Genomic DNA, 21,517 nt, shown 5'->3' on the forward strand with positions numbered 1-21,517 from the left:
CTTACCATTCACACCACTTTTTTTTCCCTCAATCTCTCCTCTATCCCCATTAGATGTTCTTTTGCTCTGAATATACTCACTGTCTGTTTAACTACCTCCTCCTCCCTCTTTGTGACCAACATATGAACAATTGACTTCTAGCCCTCTTCAGTTCTGAAGAAGCTTTTTGACTTGAAATGTCAACTATATCTTTTCTCTCTACAATGATACTGCCAGATCTGCTGAGTTTCTGCAGCACTCTCTGTTTTATGTGGAACTCTAAGAATCCATTTTGGACTTGTTTAACTTAAAAATGCATATTAATGAGCCCAAATTCAGTTGCTAGTTGCTTGTATATTTAAGTTGTCAAAGCTAAGGATGTCTCGTTTTTACATTTTGCACTTATCAGACCAATACCTGACATTAGTTAATTGTTTGAAAGCAGGTAGTTCTTAAGTAGAATGCTATAAGGTTGGAAGGTTTTCTTTCCCATCATTAATTTTGTGAATTTATTATCCACAGCCCAAAGACTCCATAATTTGTAAGCATGTTTAAAACAGAGGTTTTGTACTCCTTCAGTGATGCAAGTGGCCATAGTCCTTTAATTGGATTATACAAAGTTCAATAGTGTGGAAATTTTTTAGTTGTGATGCTTAAGATGGTAAAAATACTACTGATATTGAGTTAGATTACTCTTACTTCTAATTTCTTGCCTCTGCTGAGTGAATTGCTATCCTTCAGAGTAGTGGGATACTACAATTTGCCTCAATGCAATTGGCCTTTGCAAGTGCAAATAAATCATGGATGTCTGTCCTCAATATAATCCTTTGCTGGCAGCTATGCATCTGTATGAAAACCTAGAAAAATAGCTTGTTAGTATTTACTGTCTAAAATTGCATAGAGGCATTTCCATTTGGTTAAGATGCTGACAAATTGTTAGTGCCCATGACAATATACTCCAGCAAGAATTCATGGCTCTTTATCGACAGAAGAACGGTTTGAAAATTGAGAAATTTGTGTCCTAATTCGTTTTTGTAAATTTGTGTTGTAAGATTTGTTTCTTTTCCCCCTCAGGCCATTTGTCATTTGATTGTGAAAATACAACTCGCCAGGAATGCCAGGCCTCGTTCCGTCAAGGAACAGCACCATTACCTTGTGAAATTGCTAATCATGGACCAAGTTTACAGCCTTCCCTTCTGTGCCAGAAGGCTGGCCAGCAATATTCAGTTTGTAACAGTCATTGTCCAGACGTGCATCCACTTCACAAAGAGCACGAGACATTAAATTGTTTGCAGCATCATCAAAATTTGGGCCAAATTCCAGGACATTTGCAACATCAGCTCCCAATGCAGTATAGTAGCATACACCAGAGTCGATCTCAACAGAAATATTTTTCACGCCCATTGCCAGTACAGCCAATACCAACTTTGCAACAATGGCACGTATCTCAGACTGGAGTGGAGCACAGCCCAGTTTTACTAGGACATCTACAAGCATCACACCTACAGCAGAATTTGCATCCAGCATATGCCATGCAGCAACAAAGAAATATGAAACCGATGCATATGGTGGCTTTGCAACAACCAAAACAACTTGTGCACCAGCCACAACCACAGAAACAGCACTGCCAAATACAGTATTCGAAACAATCAGTGTTGCCACCCTATCCTGTGAAGCAACAACTACAGCTACAACTGCCTATGGGGGAAGCACAGGGCAAACATCATACAGAGGAAAGAAAGCAACAGAGCACAGCCTCAAAACAAACATGCCAACCAAATCAAATGCCAGTGGGCCTCAAGGATTTGTTGGAGCAGCCACAGCAACTTAACCAGAATGTACAGCATGCCCGGGATATCAATTTAGCACAAAATTCTATTATGAGGCAACCTCTTAGAAAGAAACAGGAAATGCCAGTGGAACTACAGCATGTTGATCTTCAAAAAGTAGCAGTAAATGATCAGGATCAGCAGACTGAACTGGGCAAGCAAAGTAACAATAACCAGGTAAAACATTAAACTACTATTGATTAAGTCAATTTAAGTGAGATGTATGTGATAACAGATCACAAGGATTATCTTAGATGTCATGTTGGAACTTAACCAGTTTTTCTTTAAAAATTCCCTAGAATTATGATCTAGCTCAGAGAAGAGTTTCAGTGAAGTGTTTCTGTAAATGTTAAGCATATACCCAAGGCTAGGCTAGGATGGAGACTCTGTTCTTAGCTTTTACTCTGTCCAGGTCAAGTTAGTTGGGATTATGCATACCGAGCTAAATATATAGGAGGTCATTTCACTCAGTTTAAGAAAGATTTTAAAAAGTGAAACATTAAATTCAGTTTTCACATCTTTTTCCTTAAAAGATGGATAAAATTGGAATAATCAAGAAAAAGACATTTGTCTCAAAATCATATTAATATGTTGTTGACTGACCAATTATAAGCAACAAACCATTTTTAATTCCATTTTGCAATTCTTTTTGATTGAAGTGAAGGAACTTTGAAAGTGAGATCAGCTCCTGCAGCGTATGATGTATGTTTTCATTCCCTTGTTTTTGAATATTTTGGTGCCATATAGTTTAAAATGCGGAAGGATGAGAAAACAGTTAGGGCTAGTCTACATGAGATAGTAAACAAAATATGAAGGTTGAATTGGAGAAAACAAACAAATTGGCAAGTAATAAATGTTAATTTGCACAGATGTAATACGAGAAGGAAGGACAATATGTGATCAATCTAATTGACAAAGAACAAACTAGCAACTTGAAGGGAGTAGGAGTTGATTAATTCATTTGTCTGGAAGGATGGTTTGCAATGCAGAGTGATGCTTAGGTTCAGTTCCTACATTGGTTGAGGTTACTATTAAAGACTGTCCTTCTCAATTTCTCCCCTGACATGAGACATGGTTAGAGCAGCCCTGTGGTTTGGTGGGAGTATGGTGACTTTACCTTTCATTCAAGAGCCTTTGTTTTTTCTCTCTCTGACTGTTAGTGTATATTTGTGTATGCTTCCTCCCCAAAGATTGTCTCTCTTTTGCGCATGCGCACACATATAAGGCAAGTTACCATAGTTTTACCAGATCATAGGATTGTTCTCTTGTGAGGGTGTGAGTGGTGACTTAACCCGAGGCCGCCACACCTCAGATGAGGAGAGAGGGATTAAGAAGGAGAATCCTTCATGGTAACCTCGGCCATTACGGGGATTGAACTCCACGTTGTGCTCACATGCACATGCATCCTTCCTCTTTGCGCAAAAATGTCTCTTCACGTGAATAATATTCTCCAATAGTATTTATCTGAACAGGTCCTCTTTTATCACTGTATTTTCCATCTCCTGTTGATCCCTCCATCTGCATCCATCCATTTTATATTTTTCTTGTCATTTTTAAATCAGAATTTCCTTATATAGAATCTAAGCTGTGCATCAAATTTACTGCTCAGGCACAGTGCCCAAGGGAAATGGAAAATTTTTGTGTATGAGAGAAAAAAAGTAAGACACATTAATACCAGTCCTTAGACTGATGTAATTTCGGTATACTAGTTTTATTTTTCTGTTTTAATTTCTAAAATATTGTTATTGTATGGGATGTAGGTGTCAATTGGCAAAGCCAGCATTTATTGCACTTGAACTGGGCAGCTCCATAGACTATTTTTGAGGGCAATTAAGAGTTAGCCAGATTGCTAACAGGAGTCATATAATGGCCAGACTAGGTAAGGGGACAGTAATTTTCATTTCCTGAAGAACATCAGGTGAACCAGACTTTTTTTTAAAGCAATAATGGCTTTGTGGTCACCATTAGGCTAACTTGAGCTTGTTAGGCTATCTAAATATTAGGTTGCCTGTGAGCCTCTATATTTCTGGTTCAGTGACATTACCACCAAGTCACCGCTTCTCCTGTTGGTATTTTGTCAATAAAACTTTGGCTTTAAGCAAAACTTAATTAACAGAATTTAACTTGTTATGTAGCTCTGATTGGGCTGAAAAAGATGTGGAAAGATGGCTTAAAAGTTGACAGAAGGTCACAATGAAGCTTCTAGAATATATGATTAAAGTATTCAGATTAACTGACTAAAGGAAATGATGACCCCTCAAAATTGCCAGTGATGTTGCAGGAAGGTGCTATCTATCCAGTAGCCAAGATCAGATGTTACATAAAAGTGTAAACTTGGCAAGCAAAAATAAACTCACCCTAAGTTTGTAATTACATAATTTGACTATTATTCTCCATTATAATTCACTGCCAACACAACATTTTTCTGATTTGTACATTTGTTTAAATACAACTCAGGTTACTGAGGAAACTATTTCTCTTTTGCTGGTGAAGTTCTTCATTGAGTTGGTCTACAGTATGAGACTAGCCAATTTTGCATTTACTTAGCAATCTTAATGGTCAGCACCACTAAATGGTACTCATCCGAAGTTGATGGTTAAAGCATAATGACTCAGGAAGACATTAATTTTAACTGATGTACCAGAAGGAAAGCAACGGCTAATGTATTCTCTGCCCATACTGACTCCTAACATTTAATTTCTGATCATTTATTTAGTGGGAGGATGACAAATCACAATCTCACAAACTTGGATCTTGCTGAATGTAGCAGTGTTAGTAGGTCTTAATTGGACTAGTTAGAATATTTATCATTTAAATCTTCATCTACTTTTAGTGTTATAAATTGAACTTTATATTTTATGTATTCCAAATGACAGCATTCATTTGAACCATTGAAGTGCATGGATATTTCAGAAATAATGTTTAAGTTTGTTGATGTATTTCTTTCATTCGTTATTCTGTTTGTTGCTTTGTCCATTTTTCTGAAATGCCGAAATGTGCAAGAGCATGAAATAGACTAGTCAAATGATCAAAAGAAGTTTGATGAGGAAAGAAGTACCACATTCAATTGCAGAGCCATTCTATACAGAATTTTCTTGAATCAGCATTTGTACATGCAGGTGTAAATACAAATGTTATCTCAGGCCTTATCCAAAAATCCAGTTACACTTGGATATTTATATTAGATTCCCTACATTCTGAAAACAGGCCCTTCAGCCCAACAAGTCCACATCGACCCTCCGAAGAGTAACACACCCAGACCCATTTCCCTTTGACTAATGCACCTAACATTATGGGCAATTTAGCATGGCCAATTCACCTGACTTGCACATCTTTCGACTGTGGGAGGAAGCCAGAGCACCCGGAGGAAACCCACACGGACATGGGGAGAATGTGCAAACTCCACACACCGTCACCTGGGACCCTGGTGCTGTGAGGCAGCAGTGCTAACCACTGAGCCATCATGCACCGTGATTTTGTGAATCATTTGGGAAATAGATGAATGTGAATCACCCAAGTTGGTTGTCTCTGGTGGCTTACTTCTAGATGGGCTGACTCCATTCTAATGGCTTTCAAATTCCAAGGGTGCAGCTACGCAATCACTTGACCATCTTAGAAGCTGCAATTTGAAGTCATTTAAAATGCTGCCAGTCTGTTTCCTTATTCGATGGTTGTTAGTTTCAATATAAAATGGAAATTTTTAGTACAATGTTTTAACACCATTTTGGTGTATGTCACCATGGTACTTTGGATTGGGGGATGGAATAGAACAATTGGTAAAGGTGCACATGTGAAAGCGGAGCCATTCTCAGCATTTAGACATGAGGTTTGAAGTAACAGCATTTTGCAGAAAGTACCATCAAACTTCTGGCTTTGTTGTGAGGTACAGGAATGAAAGTTGATTACCCCTTGCTCTTCACTATGACAAATTTGCCAGTAAAGAACAAAGACAGGAAATGCTTGGCTTGGAAGCACTTTGATAAACAAATATTTGGTGAATCAAGGATGTTTCCAGGATAAACCACACATAAATATATGTAGGACTGTGTACTGAAAAGCAATTTTAAAAATTTGTTTATGGAACAAGGACATAATTTATTGCCTGTCTGAATTACCCAAACAGCAGTTAAAAGTCAGCCATATTGTGGATCCAGAGTCCCATTTCAGCCTGACAACTTAAGGATGGCAGATTTCCCTCCCTAAAAAGACATTACTGAACATTTGGGTTTTTACAACATATGACAACGATAATGCAATCAATCTTAGGCCAGCTTCTTCCCAAATTCACATTTCACCACCTGCCATGGTGGAAATCAAACCCGTAACCCCAGAATATTAACCTAGAATTCTGGATTACTCGTCCATTAGCATAACACCATCAAATTCCTGTTAATGTTCATCTGCAGAAAAACAAAAAATTGTAGAATGCAGTGATAAAGCAGATTTATGGAATTGAACTTTTACAACAATGGCTTTGAGTATTTATGTTTACAATAAAGAAATTTCCTGTCTTCAGGTGACTAATGAACTTATAAATATTCTAAATCATGGTTCAAATCAGGTAAGGTATTTATTTCTCTGATTTATCGACGTTTTGAGCATAAGCCCTTCATCAGTAATGAGGCTTGTTGGCCAAGGGGGCTGAGTGATAAATGGGAGGGAGGGTGAGGCTGGGCAAGGTAGCTTAGAATGCAATAGGTAGATGGAGGTGGGGGTGAAGGTGATAGGTCGGAGAGGAGGGTGGAGCGGACAGGTGGGAAGGAAGCTGGACAGGTCACGAGGGTGGTGCCAAGTTGGAGGGTGGATATAGCATGAAATGGGGGGAGGGGAAATGTGGAAGCTGGTGAAATCCACATTGTGTTGTTGGAGGGTCCCAAGAAGGAAGATGAGGCATTTTTCCTCCAGACGTCAGGTGGTAAGGATTTGGCAACAGAGGAGGCCCAGGACCTGCATGTCTTTGGGGGTGTGGGAGGAGGAATTAAAGTATTCGGCCACGGGATGGAGGGGTTGTTTCATGCATGTGTCCCAGAGATGTTCTCTGAAGTGTTCCACAAGTAGGCAGCCTGTCTCTCCAAGGTAGATGTGGTCTCCTCTACACTGGGGAGACAGGACGCCTGTATGCAGAATGCTTCAGAGAACATCTCTGGAACACACGTACGAAACAACCCTACCACCCATGGCCGAACACTTTGACTCCCCCTTCCACTCCCCCAAGGACATATAGGGCCTCTTCTATTGCCAAACCCTTACCACCCAATGCCTGGAGGAAGAACGCCTCATCTTCCTTCTTGGGACCCTCCAACCACACAGGATCAATATGGATTTCACCAGCTTTCCCATTTCTGCTCTCCCAACCTTATCCCAGATCTACCCTTCCAACTCGGCACCGCTCTTTTGACCTGTCCTACCTGTCCATTTTCCTTCCCACCTATCTGCTCCAGCCTCCTCTCTAACCTATCACCTTCGCCATCACCTTCATCTACCTATTGCATTCTCAGCTACCTTGCCCCTGCCCCACGCCCTTTCCATTTACTACTCAGCCCCCTTGGCCCACAAGCCTCATTCCTGATGAAGAGGTTATGCTTGAAATGTTGACTCTCCTGCTCCTCGGATACTGCCTGACCAGCTGTGCTTTTCCAACACCAAACTGTCATTTTGATCTTCAGCATCTGCAGTCCTCACTTTCTCCTATTTATGTCCAGTCTTACAGCAGCAAATTGATATTAAATATTTTTTGCTATTTATTTCCTTAGTTGCACAATCACATTGGTGTTGAGGAACAGCAAAGTGTAAATTTTCATCGAACAAGCACCATTACTCTCCAACCAGTGGATTTAGTGGGAATAAGTAACACACTTGGGAAGCAACCAATTACTTCAAGGTCGACAAAGAAGCCTTCAACTACTATGAAAAAAAGGGGCAAGGTAGTATTACATATATAATTTGCTAATTTGTTTCTGTTCATGAATTGTCAAAACTATAGTGCTGACATTAACTGTGACTGTGCCTTTTAGAAGCCAAAATGTGGGTGGGTAATGACACTAGTACTGGTAATGGCACTGGCTTGTTACTCGAGCAACTTTAACTTCTGGATAATTGCCACAGTTTCAGGATGAATTTTGTTTGAACTTGATGGGAATATCAAGGAGCAGTGAGCATGACATGATCACATGGCTCACAGAACCAGATATTTAAGGCCAGTGGAAAAGGTTAAGGATTCTTTGCGGAGTCCCAAGCTACTCAACTTGTCCTTATCACAAAATAAAATGAAAAGTTACTTGTGTCTCATTAGGTCAGTGCTGCCCCTGACTAGTTTCCCTGCTCGAGCTAACACTGAAAGTCACAGTTATAATAAAAAAAATTGTCTTGGCCTCCAACGACCTGGCAATTAAATATGCTGAGACTGCAAATGCATTAGAAGACAGTAGAAAGTGTCTTAACCATAATTTTAATCTTCTTCACCATCACCCATCTATTCAACTTCTCTCTTTGGCCAGAAATGTTACCAGTAGGAGAAAATGTTTTGATTGTGGTGTAATTGTCATAGTTCTTTTTGCTGAGCAAGGATATTTACATGCGTGTGAGATAGACTTTACTTCTAAGATTTGCATCTTGTAGATATCATGAACAGGCAAGTAAATACGCCCATTGTTCAGTTGCTTTGCCTTCAGAACAGCAATTCAGTGTGACAGACAATAACATCTTATTCATGTAAAGGAGAACTAGAGCACCATGACAATTGCATAAACGTCTCTTTGTAACACAAAAAAAATTAATGCTTAAAAAGAATGATTCAGGTTATTCTAAGTACTATAGCTACCTATTTTCTTTGTCAAATTCAACCTTTTGCTTTCAGTTACATCTGCAGTTGTTTCCTCGTCATCAAAAACAGACAGCGTGCATTACAGAGTATATGCAATCTGTGTAGTAAGAACACCTAAAGCTGAACTGCACATTCTTTACTTGATCCAAAAATCTAAAACGAGAACTGAACGAATTTTTGAAAGCACACTTATTTCCTGAGAATTCTTTTTTAACCAAGGGACTATTAAATAAATTGTCAAACTGATACCTCAAAAATAACAACTTAATTGCTTATTGATACAAGCATCCATTGAGTTTGGATTTATGGAGGGTGTAAGATAGGTGTCCACTTTAGGAGTGCATTTAATTATTTGGTTCAGAAAGTAACAAAAATAAATTATTTCAACCAAAGATAGATTATTATACTGTGTCTTTCCTATACCAATTAAGGCATGTCATTTCATTGGATCAGACATCTGTTGTTTTCTAATTGCTGAGTATAAATGTACAATTCAGCATATTTTATCCCATTACATAATAAGAGTGCATTTTCCTTGTGTGACATTCAGTCTCAAGATTGGAGCAATTGCCATCAATACATCCTTCTGCAACAGCTGGTACATCTAGATATAATTAAAATTTATATTATTTATTATGGAGTGTAGAAGCACCAAAGGGAATGTTGACCTGTTTTATTTTGTTAGGGAAATCATCGAGCTTCTGTTAAGCATAATTTGACGAAAATCTAACCTCATTGTGAAGAGACAGCTGTTGCAACTTCCTTAATAAAAGAATGTAAAATTGTGAAATGTATAATAAGTCAGTCCGAATTTGGAAAAGAAAACTAAGTTAACAGAGTGCAGTTTTTCCTGTTCAGAGCCATCAAAAGTTATGTTTTACTTTCACCGACTTACTGATAGTTGCAAGTCAGTCATCTTTTTTTTGCTTTCTGATATCAGCTTTTCCTGAAAAAAATACTTAAATCAATTGATATTCTGTCATGGTCTGATATATTCTGTGGTAATGTTTGCCTTTATGTTTCAGTTTAATTAAATGAAGATGTTTACCTTGTTTACTGCTTCAGTGCCCAATCTTACTGAGTCACTGCTAATTAGGAACTTGGAGAAGGGGAGACTCTGCTAACATTTTCAGAAGGAGAGAGTGACATTTTGCCTAATTAACAAATATATGTTAAAATGTTATTTGTAGGGAGAGGCTGAGATTTTGTCTGACTAGACTGTGCTAGCAAATTATTTCTTAATGCTTTTCATGCTTGGTTTGAAAAGTCCTCAAGAAACCAGAGACAAACTGTTCTACTTTTTAATTTTAAAAAATAGTAAAAATTCTTTTAAGTCTTTTGGATAGCTATTTGAATATTAGTAATTCAGGGACAGTTATCTCCAAGCCGCTCACCATTCTGATTTGGAAATATACTACTGTTCCTTCAGCGCCAAATCCTGGAACTCTCTGTCTGATGGCATTGTGGGTCTTCCTACATCAAATAGACAGCAGTCATTCAAGTCAGCAGCTCACCCCCACTTACTACAGGGAAATTAGGAATGGGCAATAAATCCTAGTCCATCTTTCCTCAAATCCAATCTGAGTAGGGCTTCTCCTTCTGGAATAAATTAGTTTTTGGTGGCAGCTTTGTACACCATGATTCAGCTGTTAATTTGTGAAAGCTAGAGGACAAAGGTAGTGACTCACTCTCCTATTAGCTAAGATGGAGAATCGATATAATTTTAAAGTATTTCATTCATCTATTTCAAGAACAAGTCAATAGCTTTGTAAATTTTTCAATAATGAATTTATGTACCAGTGTGCTAACATCATAAACAAGTATTGGTGGACCCTTTCAGATTAAAAATAAATAACCTATAAAGTGATTGTGATCTATTCGTGTACTTTTCTATTAAATGCATTAAAATAGTGATGCTTTCCAAAAAAAACTCGATGTTTTGCATTTGGAGATTTGTTTTATTTTTCTCCTCATTGCAGGTGAATTGAGAACCAGTATTTCATTTCCCATAGGAAATGCATGTTTGGCATCTTTGAGTTTGTTCCTTTTGCCTCAAACTGAGGATGGGGGCCAACATACATACACGTATACTAGGAATTGAATAAAATCTGCCATGATGAATTTAACATTTGATCCAAAAGATATTTCTTTATTCAGGCCAGACTCAACCTTGCATCCATTTGACCATTGTTCAAATTACTGTACGATCATGTCACTCCTCTCAACTGAATCTTTAGGAGCTCTTTTCTGAATTCTGTAGAAGCTTCTTGCTCCTGAAAATGGTACAAAAGATTACAAAGCAAAATTCATTCAAAAGCTGAGACATGTCATAACCAGTAATCCCAGAAAGCAGCCTCCTCATTTTGGTAGTTTTATGGGTTTGATGCACAGCATTAACTGGTTCCATGATGGAAGGACAGCATTCAACACAGGAAATATTAGAATGTAAGTGATCTTTCAGATTGTTGCCAAACTCCATTTGAGCCACATTGGACAAATCAATAATTTTATTTTTCTGCCCTAAAATTGTCAGCCCATCATGATTCAGTTTTTGGGCCTGACTCCTTTGTTTGATTTCCCAAAATTCAAGATTACAGTCTTCAAAAACATAACATAAGGTTTAAAAGTAACAGGATGAGAGAATGATGACATTTTCCATTGGCACATACAGGGCACTATATAGATTATCTCCAGTTTAAACAATGCTTTGCATTGAAATTCAAAGCTCTGTGTGGTCTGAACCTTGTTGTGTGCAGCTTTTATTGGTTAGTGCCAACTGTTAACAATTATTGCCTGTGAATGATGTGTACACAAGCAAGGTGGGGGCAGGCTTTACTAATACCACCTTCTACTTGATCTCACTGCCATGTGACCTGACATCATGTAGCCTTATGTGCATGCTCATTATCTCTTATAAGAGTAATTGTATAGTTAGTAAAAAGTGAGGTCTGCAGATGCTGGAGATCAGAGCTGAAAATGTGTTGCTGGTTAAAGCGCAGCAAGTCAGGCAGCATCCAAGGAACAGGAAATTCGATGTTTTGGGCCAGAGCCTGATGAAGGGCTCTGGCCCGAAATGTTGAATTTCCTGTTCCTTGGATGCTGCCTGACCTGCTGCGCTTTAACCAGCAACACATTTTCAGCTAATTGTATAGTTAACCCATTATGCCATGGATCCTTACTAGCTCTGCAAGCTTCTAAGGTATTGCCTGTCTTCTAATTTCAACCTATTGAGCATCCCTGAATTTGATTTCTCCATTATTGATGGCCATGCCTGTGGCCTAAGCTCTCAAATTCTGCCTCTAAACCTGTTTGTTTCTCTATCTCTCCTTCCTCCATTCACAAATTCCTTTAAGCATCCCAGTCCTTGCTCTTTAACCAAGATTTTGATCATATGATTTAACAAGTTAAGTAGCTCACTCTTTGATGTACTGGAGCAGGTGGAACTTGAACCCAGGCTTCCTACATTAGAGGTAGAGAGGCTCCCACTGTGTTAAAGTACCCTCTAAATGTTGCATAAAGCCTCTGTAAAGTGCCTTGTTTTGTTATATGGAAGGTACCATATAAATAGGAGTAGTTGTTGTGGAAGTTAAATGTTTTTGTTGTGGTTTATCTGTTGCAGCGCTCTGCTTCAGGCCAAATGAAATGCAGGCTGCCATTGGATGAAGAGTCTTCACACATTGCACCTTCACTTATTGAACAGCAATCCCAGTTGACTGCGCAAAGATCTGATGACTGCAATCAGGATCTTTTGGCTGAGAATGTAGTAGTAAATGGGGAACCAAAGAGCACAGAGTATAAGGTTTGTTTTTTTTTAAATTAACTGAAGTGTGACAATTTGCTCTAAGTTTGCCTTGAGGAATTTTATGAATAACTGGAAATATTGGATTTGTTAGAAAAGAAAAACCAAGTTCAATCTGGTTCATACTCTATCATCTTGTTAGTCACTTAATGTAATAACCAAGGAAGATCCAGTGATGAAGAGTTTTGGGTGACCTGGTCCAACACTTTAGGTGCACCATTTTTAGCAGCTTGGTGCATGATGTATGTTCCTCATGCCTGACAATTGAGATCAGAGATACCCCAAATGGTTTGACAGGGGCTTCACTCCACAATGGAAGGCCAGCAGCTGTGGCTTTGCTCATTTTAAAGTTTAGAAGTCTTTATAGAGTTTTTTCATGGTTCTCCACATACATTGCCATCACCCACTTTTCCCAAAGGAGCTACCAACTCTCACATCCTTAGGTGTGAAATCGCCTTCCTGTCTGCATAGCCTGCCTGCTATTCTTTCATTTGTTAGGGCTTCTGGAGCTAACCTCTTAATTCAACCACCTCTGGAAAAATCATGGAAGTTGGCAGGATTGTGATACCGTTAGGGTTGGGACCCACATAAGGTTCACATCTGCTTAGAAATTCAGTCAACTGGTTGCATCACAGAAAAGTTTAACTCACATCCCATAGAGAATTAAAGAAAATAAATTAATGCAAATTATGGTTGTGCTTTTGTTTCAATTATATCACTAGAGCATTTCTAGATTTCCTGAAGTATTTCAGATAGTGAGAATTCAAACATGTAAGCTTGAGTGCTTTCAATACATTTATTATAATCGATGGCTGAAGAACTAACCTGTTTCCACTTTTGTCTCTTTTTTAGTCTGAAGAAAGTAATAGCAAATTACCCAAGGAACCTATGAAAGTTAAACCAGTCTCTCTAGAAGAGAATAGTTTCAAAGAACCGATTAACCTTTCTGTGAATGTTGGATGTAAGTTGTCTTCCCTATCTTTGCTATTAGCTCGCACTACTTTTCCACCATTGTTGAGAAATTATATACATTACAAAATTTACAGAGTACACAGTACCACAGAATATGATGTGAGACAATCAAATGAGATGCACAGTGTGTTTCCCACGCTTAAAAAAAGACACATAGATATCAAAGTTGCATAGTTTTTCAAATACAATATCATGTCTTCAGTTTCTTTTCTCCTTTCTTCTTAAAGGTAGTGCCTTGTTTTAGGGTGCAATCAAATGGATGCTACTAATGCTTTTACTTCGCCACTTTATTTATGCACATGGATAGTGTGTGTTGGCAAATCTTTCATTTAATAGGGCAATATGGCCAAGTTTGATTGTGTTATTATTTGGTGTTCACACTCATGGTTTTCCAATGGGAGAAAAAACATTGAATAGTGACCAGAATGGGATCTGTAGGTGGCATTGCTCTTCACACTCCTTCACTCCTCTCTAACTAGAACCAGAGTTAGTGACCTAACTAGGTTCTGGTAAACATAAATTTCAAGAATCTCTTGGTCTGTATGGCTTCCTGCCAGACTAGATGAAGCAACAATAACCTAATGCACTTGAAGAATCTCATTTACACCTCACAACATTACGAAAAAGACACCATAATTATCAAGAGAAGTGGAAACAGTTTTCCAGTATAGTTAAAATATAGCAAAACTAACCCTGCCAATTTCTAGTAGTTTTACTTGGGCTTATGGTTATGTAACAAGACAGAGTGCACTGACAATGTTCTGCATGGTAGACTGATTAGTAAAGTTAGATCACATCACGCACCTTATTGAGGTTTGTAAAATCATGAGGAGCATAGATAAGATGAATAGCAAAGGTGTTTTCTCGTGGATGGGGGAGTTCAAAATTAGGGGGCATGATTTTTAAAAGATTTAAAAAGGATGTGAGAGACAGCATTTTTACATTCAAAGTGATTCACATGTGGATTGAACTGCTAGAGGAAGTGGTGGATGCACATACAGTTACAACATTCAGAAGACATTTGGATAAGCACATGAATAGGAAAAGTTTGGAGGGATATGAGCCAAATGCAGGCAGGTGGGCTAGTTTGGTTTGGGAACATGGTCAGCATGAACCAGTTGGATTGAAGGGTCTATTTCTATGCTGTATGACTCCCTGGCCTCCTTCTTTAGAGACCGCAATTTCCCTTGCCACATGGTTAAAGATGCCCTCCAACGCAGCTTGTCCACATCCAGCACCTCCACCCTCAGACCCCACCCCTCCAACCGTAACAAGGACAGAACGCCCCTGGTGCTCACCTTCCACCCTACCAACCTTCGCATAAACCAAATTATCCGCCGACATTTCTGCCATTTCCAAACGGACCCCACCACCAGGGATATATTTCCCTCCCTACTCCTTTCCGCCTTCCGCAAAGACCATTCCCTCGGTGACTACCTGGTCAGGTCCATGCCCCCCTATAACCCACCCTCCCATTCTGGTACCATCCCCTGCCACTGCAGGAATTGCAAAACCTGTGCCCACACCTCTTTCCTCACCTCCATTCAAAGCCCTAAAGGAGCCTTTCACATCCATCGAAGTTTTATCTACACATCCATCAATATCATTTATTGTGTCCGTTGCTCCCGATGCAGTCTCCTCTACATTGGGGAGACTGGACGCCTCCGAGCAGAGCGCTTTAGGGAACATCTCTGGGACGCCCTGTGGCCCCACATTTCAACTCCTCCTCCCACTCTGCTGAGGACGTGGAGGTCCTGGGCCTCCTTCACCGCCGCTTCCTCACCACCCGACGCCTGGAGGAAGAACGCCTCATCTTCTGCCTTGGAACACTTCCACCCCAGGGCATCAATGTGGACTTCAACAGTTTCCTCATTTCCCCTTCCTCCACCTCACCCCAATTCCAAACTTCCAGCTCAGCACTGTCTCCATGACTTGTCCTACCTGCCTATCTTCTTTTCCACCTATCCACTCCACCCTCCTCCCTGACCTATCACCTTCATCCCACGCCCACTCACCTATTGTACTCTATGCTACTTTCTCCCCACCCTCTCCCTCTCATTTTTCTCTCCACCTTTCAGGCACTCTGCCTGTATTCCTGATGAAGGGCTTTTGCCCGAAACATCGATTTTACTGCTCCTCGGATGCTGCATGAACTGCTGTGCTTTTCCAGCTCCACTAATCCAGAATCTGGTTTCCAGCATCTGCAGTCATTGTTTTTACCTCTGACTCTATTACATGACCATCAAATGAATTGTTAGGCATAATTATCTCCTACCTGGAGGTGATGAGAAGGCAAATAATTGGGCAATTTTGTTCTTGGGAGGACACTTATATTCTTCTCATCACCTCAACAATTTGACAGGAAAGTCCACAAAGGATGCACGTATTGTCACGGTCGTTTATCTGAACCATCTGGGATGTCCTGGCCAGATTCACTACACCAAATGTTCTCGCTGGAATTAGTCTGAACTATAGATACCATGTATGGCTAGAGACCCACACAATATCCTAGGCAGAAGGTAGGCTGTGCCTGTCCACCTAAACTTATGACTTATATCCCCAAACAGAATGTGCTTATTGCATTGAAACAAATCTTACCAAAAATCAGTTAAATGTTAGATTTTGTTGAGTTTCAAGGAAGGTTTGTTTCTGTGAGGTCTAGTGGGCATTCTCATTATAATTCCAAGCACGTTAACTAGATACAACACTTTGGCACCCGTCTTGTCTGATATTAGCTGGATTCTCCCACTTGGTGTAGGCAGTTTTCATCATGACCAGGACACCCCAGGATCCCTAGTGCACCTCGCCCCAACCTCCCTGTCCCCATGGCATCTACTCTGAAAGATCCAGAAAGAAAATTACCTAAGTTCTCACAATGGATCCCCTGAATCCTGGGCTGCCTGCTGTGATTTCCATGATCCCAAGCTTCCAGTCTTCAATTAACTAGCAGCTTCAAGCAGTGCAAAGCTTTGCTAACAAGGCATGTGATTTATTAAGAAGCAGGCCAGTCAGCTTTCAAGTGGTTGGTTGGAGCTTGATCTGCTGAGCTTTCTGATAGCAGGGCTTGGGAATCATTGACCCCTTAAGATACCCATCCCCACACTTAATGCATAGAGCACTAAACCTTGGCAGACATTTTTTATAAGTAGCAATATGGTAGTAATTTAGTAATAATGCTCTTGCTGTTCACTAGGTCCTGCAACAAATGGACTTCATGATTCAAAGATGGATTCACTGGATGGAGCACCACATGACATGGGAAGCACCAGGTAAAAAATAATAGATGATAAGAAAGTAAACAAAGTGTAGTTAATGTACAAAACAGTTACATAGGGGCAAGTAAATTGAAGAGAAACTACAAGATAAAGCAAGAGGATAGAAAAAGATTAAAGACTGTCATCTCACTTCAGGATGACAATGATATAAATATAGGAAGAGTGAAAAGGAGAGACAGTTAAACAAGATTTAATGCAAAAATAACTCTGATTATTTGGAAAAGAAATGAGTAATTTGCACTCAATCAAGAGAAAGAAAGTGCATAAGAAATGGAAGGCGGGAGGCAGTAGAAGAGATGTGGTAATCTTCTGAGGGGGAGGAGACAAAAAAACATCTGGATAAGGAGAAAGTTTCTCATCTTCCCTCTTTCCTTTCTAATGTAGCATGTTTTCTTGACTTTTTTTTACTTTTTAACTCAGTGGGAAACAGAAGGCTAGAAGTGCGAGGGGTGACTTAACTGAAGTATATAAGATCCTGAATAGTCTTGGCAAAGTGGACACAGGAAGGATGTTTCGTCTTATGGGTCACTCCAGAACCAGTAGGAACTCTTTTAAAATTAGGGATCACTGTTTCAGGATAGAAATGAGAAGAATTTTATCCTGTTGGAAAGTTGAGACACTTTGGAACTCTGCCTCAGAAGGCAGTAGATTAGATTAGACTTACAGTGTGGAAACAGGCCCTTCGGCCCAACAAGTCCACACCGACTCGCCGAAGCGCAACCCACCCATACCCCTACATTTACCCCTTACCTAACACTACGGGCAATTTAGCATGGTCAATTCACCTAACCCGCACATCTTTGGACTGTGGGAGGAAACCGGAGCACCCGGAGGAAACCCACGCTGACACGGGGAGAACGTGCAAACTCCACACAGTCAGTCGCCTGAGTCGGGAATTGAACCCGGGTCTCCGGCGCTGTGAGGCAGCAGTGCTAACCACTGTGCCACCGTGCCACCCACAAATAAAAATTCTGAACCCAAGAGGACTGACTGTCCACCGGCCGACTGGCGCCCGTGCCTCCCCCCCCCCGGAGGTCAACCTGGCGCCGGGTTAATGAATGACTAGTTTTAAGACAGAGGTGGATAGATTCTGGTTAAGTAGGGAAATCAAGGGTTATTGAGGCTACATGAGATTGTGGTAATTGAAACACAAAGATCTGTGATGATCTTCTTGAATAGCAGACTGTGTTTGAGGGGCTGAATGGTCTACCGCTTTTTTTTATTTTGTATCTTGTTATGGGAAAGGTGATCATTTTATGAAGTGAATATTCAACTAAGTTTACACATTTGGGGTGTGTGTTGGAGTAGAAAAATAAGGTAATTGAATTATTAATAACCCAATTCTACCTCTGAAATCAAAAAAACTGAGATATCAGCCTCTATTAATTCCATTGCTTGATGAGTGTAAAAGAGTCAGAGGTCAAAGACTAAAACACACTGAATAGATTCTTGCTCCATATTATTAGTATTGAGTATCAGAGTATTTTAGTGTCCTGTCGTGGTGATGTGCAGTTTGGAGTTCAGTTTGGAATTTATTGCTATTGAATTACAAAGTGCCTCAAATTGCTGAAAATATGTGCCGCTCTAGTATTAACACCCCAAACCTACCCTCCCAAAGGTTCTCTTAAAGTTGTTGCACTTGCAAATTACTTGCACATCATGTGAACAACAGAAAGTTAAGCCTAATAATTAACAGTCCAAGTAGCCTTTTACAGACATGATAATTGTTAACGGCTACCAATTATTGGAGAAGAATGACAATTGTATGTGCAGAATTGCATATTTTAGTTTAAGGACTGTTTTAGTAGCTGAAAAATTATAAATATTAACTTTATTTTTCTTCTTTTTTGTTTTTGCTTTGTTATTTTTCTCTGTTCAAATTTTCCTTTCCGGCTCTTTATTTCTCTTTTACATGATTTAGTCCTTAATTTGCTTCCTCTTCAGTCCTTACTAGTTTATTATTTATTTGAATTGAATTGAATTTATTGTCACACGTACCGAGGCACAGTGAAAAGCTTTGTCTTATGAGCAATACAGGCAGATCACATAGTTAAGTAGTATAGATAAGTAAATAATAGGTAAACAGCAGCAAAAACAAAAACACAGGTACAGGTGAGTGTTAAGAGTTTGAGTCCATTCAGTATTCTAACAACAGTAGGGTAGAAACTATTTCGAAACTGGCTGGTGCGTGTGTTCAGGCTTCTATAACTTCTCCCCAGTTGTAGATGTTATAGAAAAAAATTGCCAGAGTGAAATGGATCTTTGAGAATGCTGGCGGCCTTTCCTTGACGGAGGGCCTGGTAGATGGTTTCTATAAATGGGAAGTTTGCCTTTGTGATTGTCTGTCTGGGCCAAGTTCACCACTCTCTGTAACCGTCTCCGATCTTGAATGGTACAGTTGCCATACCAGATACTGATACATCCAGACAGAATGTTCTCAATGGCACATCTATAAACATTGGCAAGGGTATTCGCCATCGTGCCAAATTTCCTCAGCTGCCTGATGAACAAGAGACGTTTTTGGGCCTTTGTAACCAGTATGTCCACACAGAGTCCAAGAAAGCTTGTTGTGGATGACCACTCCCAGGAGCTTGACACTCTCCACTCATTCTACCTCTGTGCTGTTAATGTGCTGGAGGGGAGCATGAGTAACATCCTGCCGAAAGTCAATAATGAGTTCCTTGGTTTTGCTGGCATTGAGAGCAAGGTTGTTCTGAGTTTTTCACCTCCCATCTGTAGTCTGTTTCATCGCCATCTGAGATTTGACTGACAATGGTGATGTCATCAGCCAACTTGTAAATGGTGTTAGTCTGGTACTTAGCGATGCAGTCATGGGTATACGGTGAATACAGTAGGGGACTGAGTATGCACCCCTGTGGGGGCTCCAGTGTTGAGTGTTAGTGAGGATGAAATATTGTCCCCAGTCTTCACTGATTGTGGCCTGTGGGTCAGGAAACTGAGGATCCAGTTGCAGAGAATGGGGCTTACTCCGAGATCACTAAGTTTCGTAATCAGTCTCGAGGGGGTAATAGGATTGAAGGCTGAACTGTAGTCAACGAGTGGAACTGTTCTTGGTGTCAAGATGTTCCAGGGAGGAGTGAAGGGTAAGTGATATGGCGTCTGACATGGATCTGTTGGTCCAGGCAAATTGAATTGGGTCAAGAGTCATGGGGAAGTTGGAGTTGATCAGTGCCATAACCAGCCTTTTAAAGCACTTCATGACCACTGAAATTAGGGCTACTGGGCGGTAGTTATTGAGACATGCTGCATGAGTCTTCGAAGGCACAAGGATGATGCTGGCCCTCTTGAAACAGGCAGGGACAGTTGCAGGGAGAGGTTGAAGATGTCAAAAAAGACCTCTGCCCATGCAGATCTGCACATGCTCTGAGTGCATGGCCTGGTACTCCATCTGGTCCTATTGCTTTACTTGGATTTACACGAAGGAAAACAGATCTGACCTCTGATGCAGTGACTGTTGGGATACGTTTGTCAGGACTAGGTGTTATCTCTCCACCAAAATTCTACACGTTGAAGATTTAGAAAATGTTGGTGAAGATACATAGCTGGTTTTGCAGTACGTGTCAGTCGTGGAGGAGAATGAATATTTAAGTTGGTGGATAGAGTGCTAGTAAAGCCACTTGCAATTTTTATCTTTTTGCCATTGAATGATCCAACAAATTGTTCCACAAATATATTTTTAACAATTATTTTCATGAAGCAAAACTAACTGCTGCTGACCCATATGTGTCCAATATAATGGACCGCACGACTTCTGCAGTTCATTTGTTAACCGCTGAGATCTGACTGTGACCTATCTTTTGATTGGATCAGTTTGATAACCTATCCTCTCCATATGACAACCTGCCTTAAAGTTCACTAACTACTTGCAACTGAGGCCAGGGCTATATAATTGGAGCCTCAAGAATGGTAGAAGCAGGTGATGTGAGGAAGCATGCTCTTGAACTGAAAATGAAGCCTTTGTGTTTTGGTAGCCCATAAAATTGTATTCCTAAACTGTGGCTATTTATCTGATTTACTTTGATGGGCACAGGACTCAGATTGATGGAGTGAAGGTCCCTTATGTGCGGTTAGAGCGATTACCAATCTGTGCACCATCTACTGGCCAACTCCCTGTCTTCAAACTGCAGCCGGATGTTGATGAAAGTGAAGGTAGCCTAATGTTTACGGGCACTGAAACCTCTCATACTACAACAAAGGTAAAGAAAAATGCCTTCTTTAAAAGGAATTGCGTTTATGTAGTACCTGTCATGATCAATCAAAGTGCTTTACAGCCAATAAAAACTACTTGAAATGTGTTCACTGTTCCAGTGTAAGAAATAGGACAGGCAATTTGTGAACAGCAAGGTCCTACATACAGTATTAAGATAATGACCAGATAAACTGTTTTTGACATTGATTGAAAGGTAAGTATTGGCTAGAAAACCGAATAGTTCCACTAACATATCATTAAATATTCGAGACACTGAACAGTTGGCAGCATCTGTGGTGAAAGAAGTAGAAGTAACGTCTAAATTCAGTATGACTCTTTTTCAGAACTGAATAATAACTCTGTTCTTCAATGTAATAAAATCCTTTGTTTGCACCTGAATGAGAGAATGAGGCTTTGATTTAATGTCGAACATAAAGGCTGCCAACTAGGACTATGTTCCTCAGCACTGCAATGGAGTTTCAATCCAGATATTTGCACTTAAGTCCTGAGTTGGGACTTGAACCTACAACTCAGAGTGTGAGGTGGATTAAGTGAGCCACAACTTGTGATGTAAAGGAAAATAAATGGACAAAACCTTGCAATATAATTTTTAAAATCAGTCTCAAAAGA

The 21,517-nt window shown here is 39.9% G+C and overlaps 2 protein-coding genes across 4 annotated transcripts in view; one reads left to right on the forward strand and one right to left on the reverse strand.

Moving 5' to 3' along the window:
- Positions 1–21,517, reverse strand: part of rpl27a (ribosomal protein L27a) — a 369,147-nt gene that overhangs the window by 253,740 nt on the left and 93,890 nt on the right. The gene's annotated exons all lie outside the window — the stretch shown is intronic.
- trim66 (tripartite motif containing 66) overlaps positions 1–21,517 on the forward strand; it is a 227,699-nt gene that overhangs the window by 193,949 nt on the left and 12,233 nt on the right. For all 3 annotated transcript variants that reach the window (XM_060838925.1, XM_060838927.1, XM_060838928.1), the window contains 6 exons: positions 1,054–1,985; positions 7,562–7,732; positions 12,251–12,430; positions 13,283–13,391; positions 16,596–16,671; positions 20,729–20,894. In XM_060838925.1, the coding sequence (XP_060694908.1) occupies positions 1,054–1,985; positions 7,562–7,732; positions 12,251–12,430; positions 13,283–13,391; positions 16,596–16,671; positions 20,729–20,894 (1,634 nt within the window). The remainder of the gene's footprint in view (positions 1–1,053; positions 1,986–7,561; positions 7,733–12,250; positions 12,431–13,282; positions 13,392–16,595; positions 16,672–20,728; positions 20,895–21,517) is intronic.

This window comes from Hemiscyllium ocellatum, chromosome 18 (assembly GCF_020745735.1).
Source record: "Hemiscyllium ocellatum isolate sHemOce1 chromosome 18, sHemOce1.pat.X.cur, whole genome shotgun sequence".
NCBI classification, from domain to species: domain Eukaryota; kingdom Metazoa; phylum Chordata; class Chondrichthyes; order Orectolobiformes; family Hemiscylliidae; genus Hemiscyllium; species Hemiscyllium ocellatum.